The 17,540-nt window shown below is 43.2% G+C and overlaps 1 protein-coding gene across 3 annotated transcripts in view; it reads left to right on the forward strand.

Annotated features, from left to right (window-relative positions):
* The window catches only part of EGFL8 (EGF like domain multiple 8), a 45,434-nt gene extending 28,144 nt beyond the window's left edge, over positions 1–17,290 (forward strand). For all 3 annotated transcript variants that reach the window (XM_070744107.1, XM_070744108.1, XM_070744109.1), the window contains 4 exons: positions 3,571–3,735; positions 8,890–8,966; positions 11,052–11,193; positions 16,168–17,290. In XM_070744107.1, the coding sequence (XP_070600208.1) occupies positions 3,571–3,735; positions 8,890–8,966; positions 11,052–11,193; positions 16,168–16,217 (434 nt within the window). In that variant the 3' untranslated portion in view covers positions 16,218–17,290. The remainder of the gene's footprint in view (positions 1–3,570; positions 3,736–8,889; positions 8,967–11,051; positions 11,194–16,167) is intronic.
* Positions 17,291–17,540: the final 250 nt, after the last annotated feature.

A 17,540-nucleotide genomic window follows, 5' to 3' on the forward strand; every position in this document is an offset into this window, starting at 1 on the left:
GGGATTTGGTTCCTGGTCCAGGACCTTCTCTCTTTGCTCAGATTTTCTGGGTCTCCTTCTTCTGGTACCAGGCCAATAGGCAGAGTCCTCTTTTCATATGGGTGAGCAGTGGATTTTTTTTTAAAGGATGGAGTTTATTTATTTTTATTTATTTATTTTGTCCAATACAGTGAGGGTTTTAGTGGGTATATACTGTATATATATATACACATAGTAAAATACATGATGAAGGTTATAGAGGAGATACTCATAGTAAAATACAGTGGTACGTCAAGATACGAACCCCTCGTCTTACAAACAACTCGTGATACGAACCCGGGGTCAGAAAAATTTTGCCTCTTCTTACGAACTTTTTTCGAGTTACGAACCGGCGTTCGGAGACTGCTGGGAAGCCGCGCGGCTGTTTTAAAAGGTGACAGCCGGGCGGCGGGGCTTCCCAGGCTGGCTGCGACCTTTTAAAAGAGCCGCGCCGCTTCCCATCTGTCTCCTGAAGCCGAACGCCAAAGCCGAACTTCCGCGTTCGGCTTCAGGAGACAGCTGGGAAGCGGCGCGGCTCTTTTAAAAGGTCGCAGCCGGCCTGGGGGGCTTCCCAGCACCCCCCCGAACCCCGAACCCGGGTTCGGGGGGTGCTGGGAAGCCCCCCAGGCCGGCTGTCACCTTTTAAAACAGCCGTGTGGCTTCCCAGCAGTCGCCGAAAGCCGTTTTTTTGCGGGGGGGGGGGGTTTGGTTGCATGGATTAATTGACTTTACATTGTTTCCTATGGGAAATAATGTTTCGTCTTACGAACCTTTCGTCTTACGAACCTCCTCCTTGCACCAATTAAGTTCGTATCATGAGGTATTACTGTATATCTAAGAAAGAATAGAAAGGAAGATATAGTAATAGAACATATCAATGAAAGAATAGAAGAAGAGATATAGGAATAGAAGAAGGGTATAGGAGATATAGAAATAGAATACCCTATGAGACTAGACTTTCAATCCTGGGCCTAGAAAGTTTAGAACTAAGACGCCTTAAACAAGATCTTAGTATTGCCCACAAGATCATATGCTGCAACGTCCTGCCTGTCGGCGACTACTTCAGCTTCAACCACAACAACACACGAGCACACAACAGATTTAAACTTAATATTAACCGCTCCAAACTTGACTGTAAAAAATATGACTTCAGTAACCGAGTTGTTGAAGCGTGGAACTCATTACCGGACTCCATATTGTCATCCCCAAACCCCCAACACTTTACCCTTAGATTATCTTCGGTTGACCTATCCAGATTCCTAAGAGGTCAGTAAGGGGCAAGTACAAGTGCGCTAGAGTGCCTTCCGTCCCCTGTCCTATTGCTCTCCTATATCTCCTATACCTTTCCTCTATTCCTATATCTCTTCTTCTACTCTTTCATTGATATGTTCTATTACTATATCTTCTTTTCTATTATTTCTTAGATATATTTTACTATGGGTATCTCCTCTATAACCTTCATCATGTATTTTACTATATGTATATAGATATATATCCACTAAAACCCTCATTGTGTATTGGACAAAATAAATAAAAAATAAAAATAAATATAGGAGAGCAATAGGACAGGGGAAGGAAGGCACTCTGGTGTACTTGTACTCGCCCCTTACTGACCTCTTAGGAATCTGGATAGGTCAACCGTAGATAATCCAAGGGTAAAGTGTTGGGGGTTTGGGGATGACACTATGGAGTCCGGTAATGAGTTCCACACTTCGACAACTCGGTTACTGAATATTCGAAGATGGGTCTATTCCTTATTATTCGATGAGAATTAAATTAGTACTAGAGTTGGAAGGGACCTTGTAGGGTCATGTAGTCCAACCCCCTGCTCAAGCAGGAGTCCTTTGACCATGATTATTATTATTGATGGTTATGTAGTAAATGTATGTAGCTTGCCTTCAGACATTGTGCGAGCTTCATCAATGGAAGCTTTCAAGAAGAGACCAGACCACCATCTGTCAAAAACGTCGCAAGGAACCGCCTTCTGCCGCACGAATCCCAGCGACCAGTTAGGTCCCACAGAGTTGGCCTTCTCCGGGTCCCGTCGACTAAACAATGTCGTCTGGCGGGACCCAGGGGAAGAGCCTTCTCTGTGGTGGCCCCGACCCTCTGGAAAAAGCTCCCCCCAGAGATCAGAATTGCCCCCACCCTCCTCGCCTTTCATAAGCTCCTTAAAACCCACCTCTGTCGTCAGGCATGGGGGAATTGAGATATTCCTTTCCCCCTAGGCCTATACAATTTATGCATGGTATTTTTTTGTGTATGTTTGGTTTATAATAAGGGCTTTTTAGTTATTTTAAATATTAGATTTGTCATACGATGTTTTATTATTGTTGTTAGCTGCCCCGAGTCTACGGAGAGGGGCGGCATACAAATCTAATAAATAAATAAAATAAATAAATAAGGTCTACTGCTTGAATGGGGGTAGTGGGAGGTTGCACTAGATGACTTACAAGGTCGCTTCCAACTCTGTTAATCTGCTTTAAAAAATACTGTCAGTTGCACAAATGGGATCAAATGGTTCCCAAAAGATTATGATATTGTTCCAATATCATCATCTTTCTTCTTTCTTTTATCTTTATTTAGATTTGTATGCCGCCCCTCTCCGCAGACTCGGGGCGGCTCACAACAAAGTGGAAACAACAGTTTATAACAAATCTAAATTTCTACTAAAAACATTTTAAAAACCCCATCATCATCATCCTCGTCGTCATATTATTATTATTATTATTATTATTACTATTATTATTATTATTATTATTATTATCTTTATTATTATCTTTATTATTAACTTTAATGCAGTGCTTCCCCAACCAGGATAAATTGGGTAAAATTGACTTTTGTTTGATCATTGACATACAAACCCTTTACCCACCACAATGAGTGGGTAGAAAGTGAACACAAAAATAAAGGGGCACAATCTGAGGTTAGTTGGGGGAAAGATCAGAAGCAACATGAGAAAATATTATTTTACTGAAAGCGTAGTAGATGCTTGGAACGAACTTCCAGCAGACGTGGTTGGTAAATCCGCAGTAACTGAATTTAAACATATAAACATATCCATCCTAAGATAAAATACAGGAAATAGTATAAGGGCAGACTAGATGGACCATGAGGTCTTTTTCTGCCATCAATCTTCTATGTTTCTATGAATACCAATAGTCCTCGGCTTACAACAGTTCCATTTAGTGACCGTTTGAAGTTATAACGGCCCTGGGGGGAAAAATGACAATTTTGGCAGATGCTTGGAACAAACCTCCAGTAGACTGTTGGAGATATGACATTGGGGATATGACAGAGAGTTGTATGAGGTGGCCATCTGTGAGATGTTTTAAGGGTTTTTTATAATGATATTTTATTTAATCTTGATTTCTTCCATTGTTATGTATTGATATGTTGCAAGCTGCCCTGTGTCTCAGGAGAAGGGCGGCCTAGAAATCGAACAAACAAACAAACAGACAGGCAAACAAATAAACAAATAAATAAATAAATAAACCAGTTAAAACTCTCCGTCTTGATCCACTCTTTAATTTGTGCTTTTGGTTTGTTTAGATGTGGACGAGTGCGACACACCACTTGCTCGCTGTGCACAAGAGTGTCTTAACACCGCGGGCAGCTACAAGTGCCAGTGCCGGGCTGGGTACGCCCTTGAGCCAGATGGCAAGACCTGTCGCCTGCTTCCCACCGGTCAGGCCGTCCCTCTGCTTAGCACCAAAGGTGGGTGTTATGATGACCCCAGAGCTTGCAGTGCGAAAAGGCTGGGTGGAAAGAAACGATGGGTGGAAACTGATCAAGGGAAGAACCAACTTAGAACGAAGGAGAATTTTTTCCCAGGGCCATTGAAACTTTGAGAGCCTTGTTTGTTGTTCTGATTTGCTTTTTGTTAAGTCTCTCTCTCTTTCTTTCCCCTTTAAGGTAGGTGACATGATTAGAGGTTACATAAGATAGAAAGAAAAATATTTTAATAAAAGAGCGACATAATTAAAAGTTGGAGTAAGAGATAGAAATAAGAGAAATGGAGAATATTAGCATTCAACTTGGGCATCCTCCTCGATCCACAGCTGACCGGCTGAGGCGAGGGGGGCGTTTGCACAGGTTCGCCTGGTGTACCAGTTGGACCGGGAGTCACTGCTCACAGTCACTCATGCCCTCATCACCTCGAGGCTCAACTACTGTAACGCTCTCTACATGGGGCTACCTTTGAAAAAATGTTCGGAAACTTCAGATCGTGCAGAATGCAGCTGCGAGAGCAATCATGGGCTTCCCCAGATATGCCGATGTTACACCAACACTCCACAGTCTGCATTGGTTTCCGATTAGTTTCCGGTCACAATTCAAAGTGTTGGTTATGATCTATGAAGCCCTTCACAGCATCGGACCAGAATATCTCCAGGACCGACTTCTGCCACACGAATCCCAGTGACCAGTTAGGTCCCACAGAGTTGGCCTTCTCCAGGTCCTGTCGACGACACAATGTGGTCTGGCAGGACCCAGGGGAAGAGCCTTCTCTGTGGCGGCCCCGACCCTCTGGAATCAACTCCCCCTGAAGATTAGGACTGCCCCCACCCTCCTTGCCTTTCTCAAACTCCTTAAAACCCAGCTCTGCCGTCAGGCATGGGGAAATTGATTCCCCCGGGCTGTTTGCGTTTTATGCAAGGTTTGTCTGAGATGTATGATTGTTTTTATATTAAGGGTTTTAAATTGTTTTTATCATTAGATTTGTACTGTGTTTTGTGTTGTGAGCTGCTCCGAGTCTCCGGAGAGGTGCGGCATACAAATCTAATAAATAAGTAAATAAGTAAATAAGTAAATAAATATACACTTTTATATAATAAAATAAAAGTAATAAGAGAAAACATGGAATAATTAAATAATGGTAGACTACAACTTAATATATAATGTATAGTATTATTATTAGAAATATGTAAGTTGGTTGAATGTAATAATTATGATTAATACTACTAGTTTTATTTGCATTAGAATGTATGACATCCAAGTGCCACACTGTTCACGCATTGATATATACCGTATTTTTTTGAATATGAGACTCATTTTTTTCCTCCCTAAAAGAGGCTGAAAATTTGGGTGAGTCTGTACTCTGAATGTAATTTTTTTGAAGGTTTTTTTTGTCCCAGACCTAACGAGGTGCTAGCTCTTACCTTGCAGGCTCTTTCATTGTTACTCTCTCTGAAAAATGTTTTTCTAGCCCCAAGTCTATGCAGGCTTTTTTTCACTGCTCCACTTTCTCCGAATAAGTTTATTTCCAGCCCTAATGAGGTGTTAACGATCTTTTCAGCTCTTACCAGCTTGTAGGCTCTTTCATTGTTACTCTTTCGGAATAAAGTTTTTTAAAGTCTGAACTAGGGGATAAAATAATGTGCTGAAGCTGATAGAAGATGAAAAATGGTGGTAGCACTATATAATGATATAACACAAAATCTACTTATTGTTTAGTTTTAAACATATAGAACTTTATTTTACAATGTAGGTTCCATATTATGAATAGTTTCTTTTACTAAAGATACATATATATAGAGAGAATTTTTAATCAACTATATGATATAAGATTAAATTTAGATAAAAGAGATTCATCGACTCGAGGTTCGATTACTGCAACGCTCTCTACATGGGGCTACCTATGAAAAGTGTTCGGAAACTTCAGATCGTGCAGAACGCGGTCGTGAGAGCCATCGTGGAGCTTCCTAGATTCGCCCACGTTTCTTCAACACTCCATGGCCTGCATTGGCTGCCGATCAGTTTCCGGTCACAATTCAAAGTGTTGGTTATGACCTTTAAAGCCCTGCATGGCATTGGACCAGAGTACCTCCGGAACCGCCTGCTACCACACAAATCCAAGCGACCGATAAGGTCCCACAGAGTTTGCCTTCTCCATGTCCTGTCGACCAAACAATGTCGTTTGGCGGGCCCCAGGGGAAGAGCCTTTTCTGTGGCAGCCCCGGCTCTCTGGAATCAACTCCCCCCGGAGATTAGAACTGCCCCCACACTCTTTGTCTTTCGTAAATTACTCAAGACCCATCTATACCGCCAGGCATGGGGGAGTTGAGACACCTTTCCCCCAGGCTTTTTTATATTTATGTTTGGATATGTATATGTTGTTTGCTTTTTAAAATATGATAGGGTTTTATGTGCTTTTTAATATTAGATTTGTTTTCGCTGGAATATTGTTTTTATTATTATTGCGAGCCACCCCGAGTCTTCGGAGAGGGGCGGCATACAAATCTAATAAATTGAATTGAAATTGAATTATTCTTTACATTGTTGTAACCTTTCGTAGTAAGATGGTGAGGGAAAATTTTTAATTTAGAATTGTAAGAATTGCTAATAATGTATAAAATTAACAAAAGAATTTATACGGGAAGAGAGATAAGACCCTCCATGGAACGAGTGATGAGAAAAGGAAAGTTTGTATATGCTTGATTTTAAGCATTGTTGTTGTGTTTATAACCATATATTGTTTTATGTCATGGTGGAGAAAAATAAAAAAAAATATACCGTAAAAAAAATAATGTGCTGAAGCTGACCAGACTAAGGACACTGGCCAGAGGAATACCTGGTAGGCAGATTTCCCCCCCTCTATTTTCCGCCCCAAAAACTAAAGTGCGTCTTATACTCCGAAAAATACGGTATAGGTAAAATTTAAAAATTAAAAACTTGGGGAGGGGCAGAGTTATGACAGCCCAGTCTTCATCTGTTGCTTCTGCTTTGGTTGTGCTGAGGTGCAGATCACGAGGCCCAAAGCATGTGAGAAGGTGATACATTCAGTTTCTCAACTTCTCTCCGTGTGGAGGAAATACTCTTCGCCAATGTTGTGGGTTTCTCATTACAGCCGGACATTATTCGGCTTGTGTAATGTGCAACTCCTCCGTAAATAAGGTTGACTGTGTTAAGTTGTGGGAAGGATGATAGGAGACAGTCTTCAAAACAGCTCTTTACTCAACAACTGTTCGAGACAACCAGCAAGTTGCAATCTCACAGTTCGCCCGTTTATAGGGAGCTGTCAGATACGACAACCAATCGTGTTTGAGCATTGACAAAATTGAACGGGTCCAAAGACGGGCTACAAGAATGGTGGAAGGTCTTAAGCATAAAACGTATCAGGAAAGACAATGAACTCAATCTGTATACAGTAGTCTGGAGGACAGAAGGAAAAGGGGGGACATGATCAAGACATTTAAATATGTTAAAGGGTTAAATAAGGTCCAGGAGGGAAGCGTTTTTAATAGGAAAGTGAACACAAGAACAAGGGGACACAATCTGAAGTTAGTTGGGGGAAAGATCAAAAGCAACGTGAGAAAATATTATTTTACTGAAAGAGTAGTAGATCCCTGGAACAAACTTCCAGCAGACGTGGTAGATAAATCCATAGTAACTGAATTTAAACATGCCTGGGATAAACATATATCCATTGTAAGATAAAATACAGGAAATAGTATAAGGGCAGACTAGATGGACCATGAGGTCTTTTTCTGCCGTCAATTTTCTCCCATTCAAACACTGGACCTGGGTGAAACCATGTACAACTGTTAGTACATAACAGGCTGGGCGTTGAGTGTTGCACTTGATGAACCTCTTCACTTTTGCAGAAACAAGCTTCTAGGCCCTAAGTTTTCACAAAGTTTTTGAAAACGTATTTACGTCATTGTTTGTTAAGTTTCTAGTCTGCTTCTCTTCCAGGAGGAAGTGAAAATGCAGTCTGGGCATAAAAATGGAGATAGGAATCAAACTGCTTGGCAAAACAATCGAAACAATTTTAGATAAAATTTGCAAGAAAATGGAGCATCTTAGATCAGCGAATCTGAGGCTTGATAAAACATGCATGGGATTACACTGTAGGGTCCCATAGATTAAGCTCTGCCAACCATCCACAAATAAAAAAGGTCCATATACAAATAATTACAAATTTGTTTAGTGACCATTCAAAGTTACAAGGGCACTAAATAAGTGATTTATGACTATTTTTAATAATAATAATAATAATAATAATAACAACACCAACAATAATAATAATTATTATTATTTATTAGGTTTGTATGCCGCCCCTCTCCGAGAGCTCACCACAATAATAAACAATGCACAAATCCAGTATTTTAAAACACAATTTAAAAACCCTTATTAATAAAATAATCACACAACCCAATCAAACCATACATAAAGCAGTAGTTAGGGGAGGTGTCAATTTCCCCATGCCTGGTGGCAAAGGTGAGTTTTCAACAACTTACGAAAGGCAAGGAGGATGGGGGCAGTTCTCAGGGGGGAGTTGGTTCCAGAGGGCCGGGGTCGTCACTGAGAAGGCTTTTCCCCTGGGCCCCGCCAGACGACATTGCTTAGTCGACGGGACCCGGAGAAGGCCTACACTGTGGGACCTGATCAGTTGCTGGGATTCGTGCGGCAGAAGGTGGTCCTGGAGGTAATCTGCTCCGATGTTATGACCTTTGCAGCATTCTACGAAGTCTACGGAGAGGGGAGGCATACAAATCTAATAAATCTAATAAATAAATAAATTCCTGTGATTATGTGATCAAAATTCAGATGCTTGGCAAGCAGTTCATACTTACATCCATTGCTGTATCCCAAGGTCACGCGATCCCCTTTTGCAACCTTCTGACAAGCAGAGTCCACCGGGAAGCCAGATTCACTTAACAACCAGATTGCTGACTTTATCAGTGGCTGTGATTCGCTTAACAACAGGGGCCAAAAAGGTTGTAAAATGGGGCCAGACGCACTTAAACAAACTAGAAGCTTAACAAGAGAAATCTGGGGCTCAATTTTAATCGTAACTTGAGGTCTACCTCTACATCTTTTGGTACAGCTCAATTATCAGTTCTCATTTTCTCCCTTCTTCTCTTGCAGTACAAAGTTTAGGGATTCAGGAGATAATTCCCAATGAGATCCAGGAGCTTCAAGCAAAAGTGGAACAGCTGGAAGAGGTGAGGCTCTGCTCTATTGAAATACACCACTCGAGAAGCAAAGTTATCATCCGGTGATGGAGAACCTATGGCACCTGTGCCACAGCTGGAACGCAGCCGGGTTTTGGGATGCGCGGGGTGGATGGGTAGATGAAGCATTTCTTCGGGTCCGCCTTCTGCCGCATGAATCCCAGCGACCAGTTAGGTCCCACAGAGTCGGCCTGCTCCGGGTCCCATCGACTAAACAATGTTGTTTGGCAAGACCCAGGGGAAGAGCCTTCTCTGCTGTGGCCCCGACCCTCTGGAATCAGCTCCCCCCAGAGATCAGGACTGACCCCACCCTCCTCTCCTTTCGTAAGCTCCTTAAAACCCACCTCTCCCGTCAGGCGTGGGGGAATTGAGATATCCCTTTCCCCCTAGGCCTATACAATTTATGCATGGTATGTTTGTGTGTATGTTTGGTTTTAATAAGGGTTTTTTAATTATTAAACATTAGATTTGTTATATGCTGTTTTATTATTGTTGTTAGCCGCCCCAGTCTATGGAGAGGGGCGGCATACAAATCAAATCAAATCAAATCAAATCAAATCAAATCAAATCAAATCAAATCAAATCAAATCAAATCATTATGTGAATACAACACAGCAAACAAGATCACTATGCTGGATTTCGTATTTCATCACCAGTCGGGCGCTTCCCAAGTACCTAGGACTGCGTGATGTAGCGGCAAATTATGTGTGCCGATCCCAGTAAAGCGGCTTTTTGCAATTGACAGATGGAGATTTTGTCAATTCTGATGGCTCTCAAATGTCTGCTTAGATCCTTTGGCACTGCGCGCAACGTGCCAAGGACCACTGGGACCACTTTCACTGGCTTATGCCAGAGTTGTTGCAGCTTGATTTTTAGATCTTCATATTTCAGTAATTTCTCTAGCTGCTTCTCCTCAACTCTACTGTCTCCCGGGATTGCGATGTCGATGATCCATACTTTCTTTTTCTCCACAATCAGGATGTCTGGTGTGTTATGTTTCAAAATTCGATCAGTCTGAAGTCAAAAGTCCCACAGTAGTTTTGCTTGCTCATTTTTGACCACTTTTTCAGGCTTATGATCCCACCAGTTCTTTGCCACTGGTAGATGGTAGTTCTGGCACAAGTTCCAGTGGATCATCTGTGCCACAGCATCATGTCTATGCTTGTGGTCAGTCTGTGCGATCTTTTTGTAGCAGCTTAGTATGCGGTCGATTGTTTCGTCTGTTTCTTTACAGAGTCTGCACTTTGGATCTGTTGTTATTGTTATTGTTTTGTTGTTGTTGCTGTTGTTGTTGTTATTATTATTAGTATTATTATCTGACATGAATGCAGTCCCTGCATATTATTATTACTGTATTATTATTATTATTATTATTATTATTATTATTATTATTATTTATTAGATTTGTATGCCGCCCCTCTCCAAAGACTCGGGGCGGCTCACAACAATAAAAATAATATTATATCAAAACAAATCTAATATTAAAAGAAGCATATAAAACCCTATCATATATTTTAAAACCAAACAGCACATTCATACCAAACATGAAACAAAATATAAAGAAGCCTGGGGGAAAGGTGTCTCAACTCCCCCATGCCTGGCGGTATAAGTGAGTCTTGAGTAATTTACGAAAGACAAGGAGGGTGGGGGCAGTTCTAATCTCTGGGGGAAGTTGATTCCAGAGGGCCGGGGCCGCCACAGAGAAGGCTCTTCCCCTGGGGCCCGCCAAACGACATTGTTTAGTCCACGGGACCCGGAGAAGGCCAACTCTGTGGGACCTTATCGGTCGCTTGGATTCGTGCGGTAGTAGGCAGTTCCGGAGGTACTCTGGTCCAGTTGCCATGTAGGGCTTTAAAGGTCATAACCTTTAAAGGTCATAACCTATGCAGTCTCCCCAGGCAAAGAGGCATCTAGCTTGGTTTGTTTTATTTTGGGGAGGGAGGTTTAAAATGGGCTTTAAAACGGGAGGGATTCAGGGTTTCTCCATCATGAGAGGAGACAAGGAGGGAAGCGCCTCGCTCAGAAGGCAATGGAAGAAGATTCTTAATAATCGATTCGGGCCTTCCCTTTCCTCAGCGCCTGGAGCAAGCCATCTCCATTTTGCCCACCTCCGTGGAGCCCACCCAGATCAAGGAGATGTGGAATCGCCTTCTTTACTTGGACCACGTGGAATCCCTCAGCGAACAGCTCCTTTTTCTGGAAGAGAAACTGGGAGATTGTGAGTATCGGAAAGTCCCGCCCACAAATAATTGCAGACCGTGGCAATTGACTGACAACGGTTTCGTTTAGTGACCGTTCAAAGTTACAATGTGTTCTGTCAGGCTCTCTCCCAAAAATTCACAGGTACAAATTTCAGACACACACACGTTTGAAAATTCAAAACAATGTTCTTTATAAGGAAAATTCACTTAACCTAAGCCCTCTTTTGGTATAGCAAAGAGCACTCGTCTCCAAACAAACTGGTAATTTGTACAAGTCCCTTATCAGTTCTGTGATACTTAGCTTGCAGCTGTGAGGCAATTCAAAGTCCTTCTTCTTTCACAAAGTGAAACACACTTTGCTCTGGTTTAGTTTCAAAGCAGGGAAAAATCAGCACACAAAAGGTCAAACACAGCAAAGCAGTCACGAAACACAACGATCAGATAATCCTTCACAATGGCCAAACCCACAGGCTGCTATTTATAGCAGCCTCACTAATCACCACAGCCCCACCCAACCACAGGTGGCCTCATTTTCTTTGATAATAATCTCTCAGTTGTTGTTGCCTATGCATCGCTCTCCACATGCGTGGCTGTATCATTAACTCTTGTTCTGAATCCAAGGAGGAGCTAGATAATTGATCTCCTGAGCTGTCTGCCACACTCTCCTCCTCCCTGTCACTCATGTCTTCTTGGTCAGAGGAGCCTTCATCAGCAGATTCCACTGGAGGCAAAACAGGCCTGCAGCATGTGGACGTCTCCCCCACATCCACAGTCCTTGGGGCAGGAGCTGGGGCAGAGCTAATCACAACACAATGGCGCTGGAAGAAAGGGATCACAGACTTTGGATTTTAGAACTATTACAAGTGTCCCCATCAGGAATGGGTTGCAGCTGGTAGGGCTGGGATCTGGGTTCCGGTGGCGGAAATTGAGATGACCGCATGCATGTGTGAGATTTGGCTTCTGCGCATGAGCAAGAAGCAGTGATGGGCTCCTACAGGTACGGTCAGGTATGCAGAACTGGTAGCAAAATTTTGAATCATTTTCTTTTTTTCCCTTCTGGACTCTGGGTATGTTTTTCCTATCGCAATAAATGAGATTGAATGTGTATAATTTTAGAAGAGCTGTGCGTACGTGTGTGTGTGCATACATACACATACAGTTTTATATAATAGATCATGTATATTTTTGTGTGCCTGTGTGTAATATGCATGTACACATATGGCATATATACATAGAATTAAAGAGTATATTCTGGGTGTTCAGTAGAAGTAAATACATAGGGAAATTGTACATCTTTGAGGCTAGGAGAGGCCAGGCACCCTTGATGTGAGTGATGTCAAGTTGGCCATCTTTACGCCAGTCACATGACCTTTAAGCCACCCCCGGCCACATGATCATCAAGCCACTCCCACCTGGTCACATGGCTGGCAAGCCACACCCACAAAATAAGTCACACCCACAGTGTGGTAATAAAAATTTTTTGTAGCCCTTCACTGGCAAGAAGTGAAATCTTGCGTGAGGATACTCACGCACGAGAGATTTCCCCGATTTTCGGCATTTTTTTGCTTTTGCGAATGTGCGGAAGCAAAGAAATCGCTGAAAATCGGCAAAATGTCATGCGCACGAATCTCCTCGTGTGAAATTTCACTTGCTGTGCATGCGCAGAAACCAAATCTTGTGCCGGCAGATGCGCCTGCACCACTGACAAATCCGGAGGGCATACTGGTAGCGGCCCGTAAGTGGAACCCCCGCCTGGTACCCATGGCTACCCAACTACAGTAAAATTAGGGGCGCTTGGCAACCAGCATGTATTAATGATATGGTTGCAGCAGTGTTCCCTCTAATTTTTTGGGGGGTGGGCGGAAAAGTATAGTGTCTGAGCGGCAGTCCCTTCGGGACTTGGCGGCACAAAAATAATAAATAAATAAATAAATAAATAAATAAACAAACAAACAAACAAACAAACAAACAAACAAAAAACCCACCCTGTTTTGCCTCAGAGAATTTCAAAATAAAATACTGTACTGTGTGTCTATAACAGTGAGCTCATAATAGGGCAACTCTATCAATATCAAAATGCCACTTAAATAGTTGAGCTAGTTTCAAACTAGATTTTGATTTTCCTTCTCTCTTCCTTACTCCCATTCTTTTTCTCTCTTTTACTTCCTCTCTTTTTTCTATCTGTTTCTCTCTCTTCCTCTCTCTCTCCTTCCCTCGAGGTGATAAGGGCATGAGTGTGAGTAGTGACTCCCGGTCCAAATAGGGTCGCAACTGGTGCACCAGGCGAACGCCCCCCTCGCCACAGCTGAAAGGTGTTTCTCTAATGTGAGCTGTGGATCGAGGAGGGCTCCCAAGTTGCGAACCCTCTCTGAGGGGGTCAATGATTCTCCCCCCAGGGTAATGGACGGACAGATGGAATTGTCCTTGGGAGGCAGGACCCACAGTCTTGTCTGGGTTGAGTTTGAGTTTGTTTTTATGAATGAATGAATGAATGAATGAATGAATGAATGAATGAATGAATGAAACCACACCTGGAATGTTGCATCCAGGTTTGGTTACCACACTATAAAAAAAGATATTGAGACTCTAGAAATAGGGCAGAGAAGAGTAACAACCATGATTAGAGGTCTGGAGGCTAAAACCTGTAAAGAAGGGTTGCAGAAACTAGGCCTGGCTAATCTAGTGAAGAGAAGGACCAGGGAAGACACGAGAGCAGCGTTCCAATATTTGAGAGGCTGCCACGGAGAGGAGGGGGGGTCAAGCTATTTTCAAAATTACCCAAAGGCCAGACAAGGAATAATGGATGGAAACTGATCAAGGAGAGATTCAACCAAGAAACAAGGATAATTTTTCTGACAATGAGAAATAATCAACCAATGGAGCATCTTGCCTTCAGAAGTTGTGGGAGCTTCATTGCTGGAGGCTTTCAATAAGAGACTGGACTGATATAGGTTATAGGTTATGACCTATAAAGCCCTTCATGGCACCGAACCAGAATATCTCTGGGACTGCCTTCTGCCACACGAATCCCAGCGACCAGTTAGGTCCCACAGAGTGGGTCTTCTCCGGGTCCCGTCAACTAAACCAGTGTTTCCCAACCTTTTTTGAGCCGCGGCACATTATTCACACTTACAAAATCCTGGGGAACACTGAGCGGGAGGGGGGGTGAGGGGGGGGGCGAGCGGGGGGGAGGGGCTAAAAATGTTTGGACAAAAAACCTCTCCCTTCCTCCCTTTCGCCCTATTTCTCCCCTATCTCTTTCCCTCTCTCTCCATCCCTTTCTTCCTTCCTTCCTTCCTTTTTTGCTTTCTCTCGCCCTCCTTCCCTCCTTCTTTCTTGCTTTCTCTCTCTTGCATTCTTTCTCTCTTCCTGTCTCTCTTGCTATCTCTTTTATTCTTTCTTTCTCTCTCCCTTGCTTTCTCTCTCTCGCTTTCCTTCTCTCTTCCTTTCTCTCTAACCCTCCTTTTTCTCTCTCTCTCTTTCTCTCTCGTGCACCACCCGGCAACATAGAGAGAAAGAGAGAGCGGAGAGAGAGTGGAGGGCGGCTTGCCGGTCCGCGGCCCCCTGGATCAGCGGCCCCGCATGGCCCCAGCGCAAACTCCGCCGTTGCCTTCGCCTCCGCCTAAGAGGCAGCAGCCACATCCAACCCTTTGCCCTCCCAGGTGTCTATGGCGCTCAGCGCCTGGCCACGCACCGCCTCCGCCTCCCGGTACCCCGCCCGACTTCTACCTGCAGGAACGGGTGGTGGGGCACCACGAAGGGCGGCACTTGGAGGCCACCACGGCACTGTTGTCATCACGGCGCAAAGCCACGCAGTCCCGGATCGCTCGCTTCTCCGGCCAGCAAGCCGGCTGCCTGGGAAAATGGTGCGCTTTTTAAACGTGCGCTTTTCAAAGGCGGCGCTTTCCCGGGCAGCCGACTTTGCTGGCCGGAGAAGGGAGCGATTCAGAACTGTGTGGCTTTGCGCCACTTCAAAAATTTCTGTGGGGGGGGGTCCTAATGACTGTGCGGGCGCACGCCCACGCACCTTAGAAACAACAGTGGCCGGCGCCCTCCCACCGAGCCCCAAAAGTTCACTTCCCGTCACCGCCAGGGAAGCTCCAGCAAGGCCAGGCTCGCGGCACACCTGACCATGTCCCGCGGCACACTAGTGTGCCACGGCACACTGGTTGGGAAACACTGAACTAAACAATGTCGCTTGGCGGGACCCAGGGGAAGAGCCTTCTTTGTGGTGGCCCCGGCCCTCTGGAACCAACTCCCCCCAGAGATTAGAATTGCCCCCACCCTCCTTGCCTTTCATAAGCTACCTAAAACTCACCTCTGCCGCCAGGCATGGGGGAATTAAAATTTCTTCTCCCCCTAGGCCGTTACAATGGTATGCATGGTATGTTTGTATGTGTGTTTGGTTTTGTATATTAAGGGGTTTTAATTTGCTTTTAGTATTGGATTATTATTGTATATTGTCTATGATTGCTGTTAGCCGCCCCGAGTTTTCGGAGAGGGGCGGCATATAAATCCAATAAAACTTGAAACTTGATATCTGTCAGAAACAATGTAAGGCAGGGGTAGGCAAAGTTGGCTCTTCTATGACTTGTGGACTTCAACTCCCAGAATTCCTGAGCCTATCATGCTAGGTCAGGAATTCTGGGAGTTGAAGTCCACATCACAGAACAGCCAACTTTGCCTATCCCTGGTATAGGGTCTCCTGCTTTGGCAGAAATTCAACTAGATGACCTACAAGGTCCCTTCCAACTCCAAACATTTCACCTACCTTGGTGAAATTCATTGTTGCCTTTCAGAAATTACAGCTTTCAGTGGTTTTATTAAACATTGGAATCACTTCACTACAGTACTGTTTTGATATTAGCTCTGGTGCAGCCTGGCGGTAGAGCGAATCCCTCTCCGAAATAAAACTTGGGTTTGATTTCATTTCTAGGCTAGTCTTTTCAATGCTCAGGCCTCATTCTTTTCTTTGCTGTCCTTACTCACAGGTGCCTGTCAAAATGATAAAAATGGCTTTGGCTACGACCTCGCCCGGTGATGCCCGAATCTTGGAGACTCAAAACTGGATCTGCAGAAAACCTGTCTATCTTTTTTCCTCCCTAACTCTGTGCTGTTGGGTCTTGTTAGAAGCTCAAATTAATTCCCTTTATTTATGCTAGTGGCCATGGCTTATTGATTGAAGAACAAAACACAGCAGGTTGCAACTGTGCTGGATTAATTAAGAACAAAGGCTGCCTTCAAATCCCACCGAAACTTCCAGATGTTCATTGCTGACAGCCAGTGGCATCCATCCAGAGTTAAGCTGCTTTAGTGGGATGAAGGAAACATTCTTTTAAGAGACTTCTGGCGAATTTAATCTCAGGATGGGATGGGGGATTGGCAATTTGGTACACGCTATAAATTTGACTCCTTTGGTTCTGATGGAGCTCCAAAATTAATTCAAGGATCTAGGTTAAGCCAACAGTTTTGATACCTCTTTTGATATTCTCCCCATTGCATTTCCTTGCTAAAATGTACATGCTTTTCATGTGTGGGATCCATGTCTCTTTCCAAGTATTTTCCAAGTATGAGTTGTATTAAACTATGTTGTGCTAAGAGGCAATCCAGACCTCTGCTGCCTCAGTTATCTTCCACAAGGATGGGTGGATTACAATTCACAAAAATCCCAGCCAGCCTGTAGAAGTTTACGCTAAAAGGAATTGCTTGTCTGGCTAAATTCCTTCTTTGGGTTTGAAAGGACTCAATTCTTTCGAAGATCTATCCATTATGCATAGTTTTATTATGTTATTGAACACTGAATTTTAATTAGGAATTTTCCCCGTTCCTGTTTTCTTCCCAGTCACACCAGAATTCATTGTTATTAGTTTTTTAGACTTACTAAATCATTTTTTTTTTTAAAAAAAAGAGACATCAAGAAGGCAATTTATGCCTATGAATTATGAAGGCAAACATCCTTTGAGTTGTGAGGGCCCGTTACTTTGGTGGACTGTTTTTGTTCTATTTTAACTGTGTTTTTAACTCTTTTAAATTGCCTGAAGCCAAGTGTGAGTGTCCATAAAAAATGGAAATTAGAAACACAAGTAAATAAATAAAGTTGCTGGATTTAACAACATATGATTGCATAATTCTTGTTATTATTAACCACAGAACTGTTCTTGCTGGATTTGTTGAGAATTCTTGTAGTTGTATTCCTAATATTTAAATAATCAGATTTAAAGCCCATTTTAGATAGTGATTTGCAACTGTTCTCTTCAACTGCAAACAATTGTTTTCCACATTATTATTTTCAAGTTCTACCTTTTTGGTGTGTAAGACTTCAACTCCCATAATCCAACAGGACGTCTTGGCTAATGCTGCATCC

This window comes from Erythrolamprus reginae, chromosome 2, assembly GCF_031021105.1.
Source record: "Erythrolamprus reginae isolate rEryReg1 chromosome 2, rEryReg1.hap1, whole genome shotgun sequence".
Lineage (NCBI taxonomy): Eukaryota > Metazoa > Chordata > Lepidosauria > Squamata > Dipsadidae > Erythrolamprus > Erythrolamprus reginae.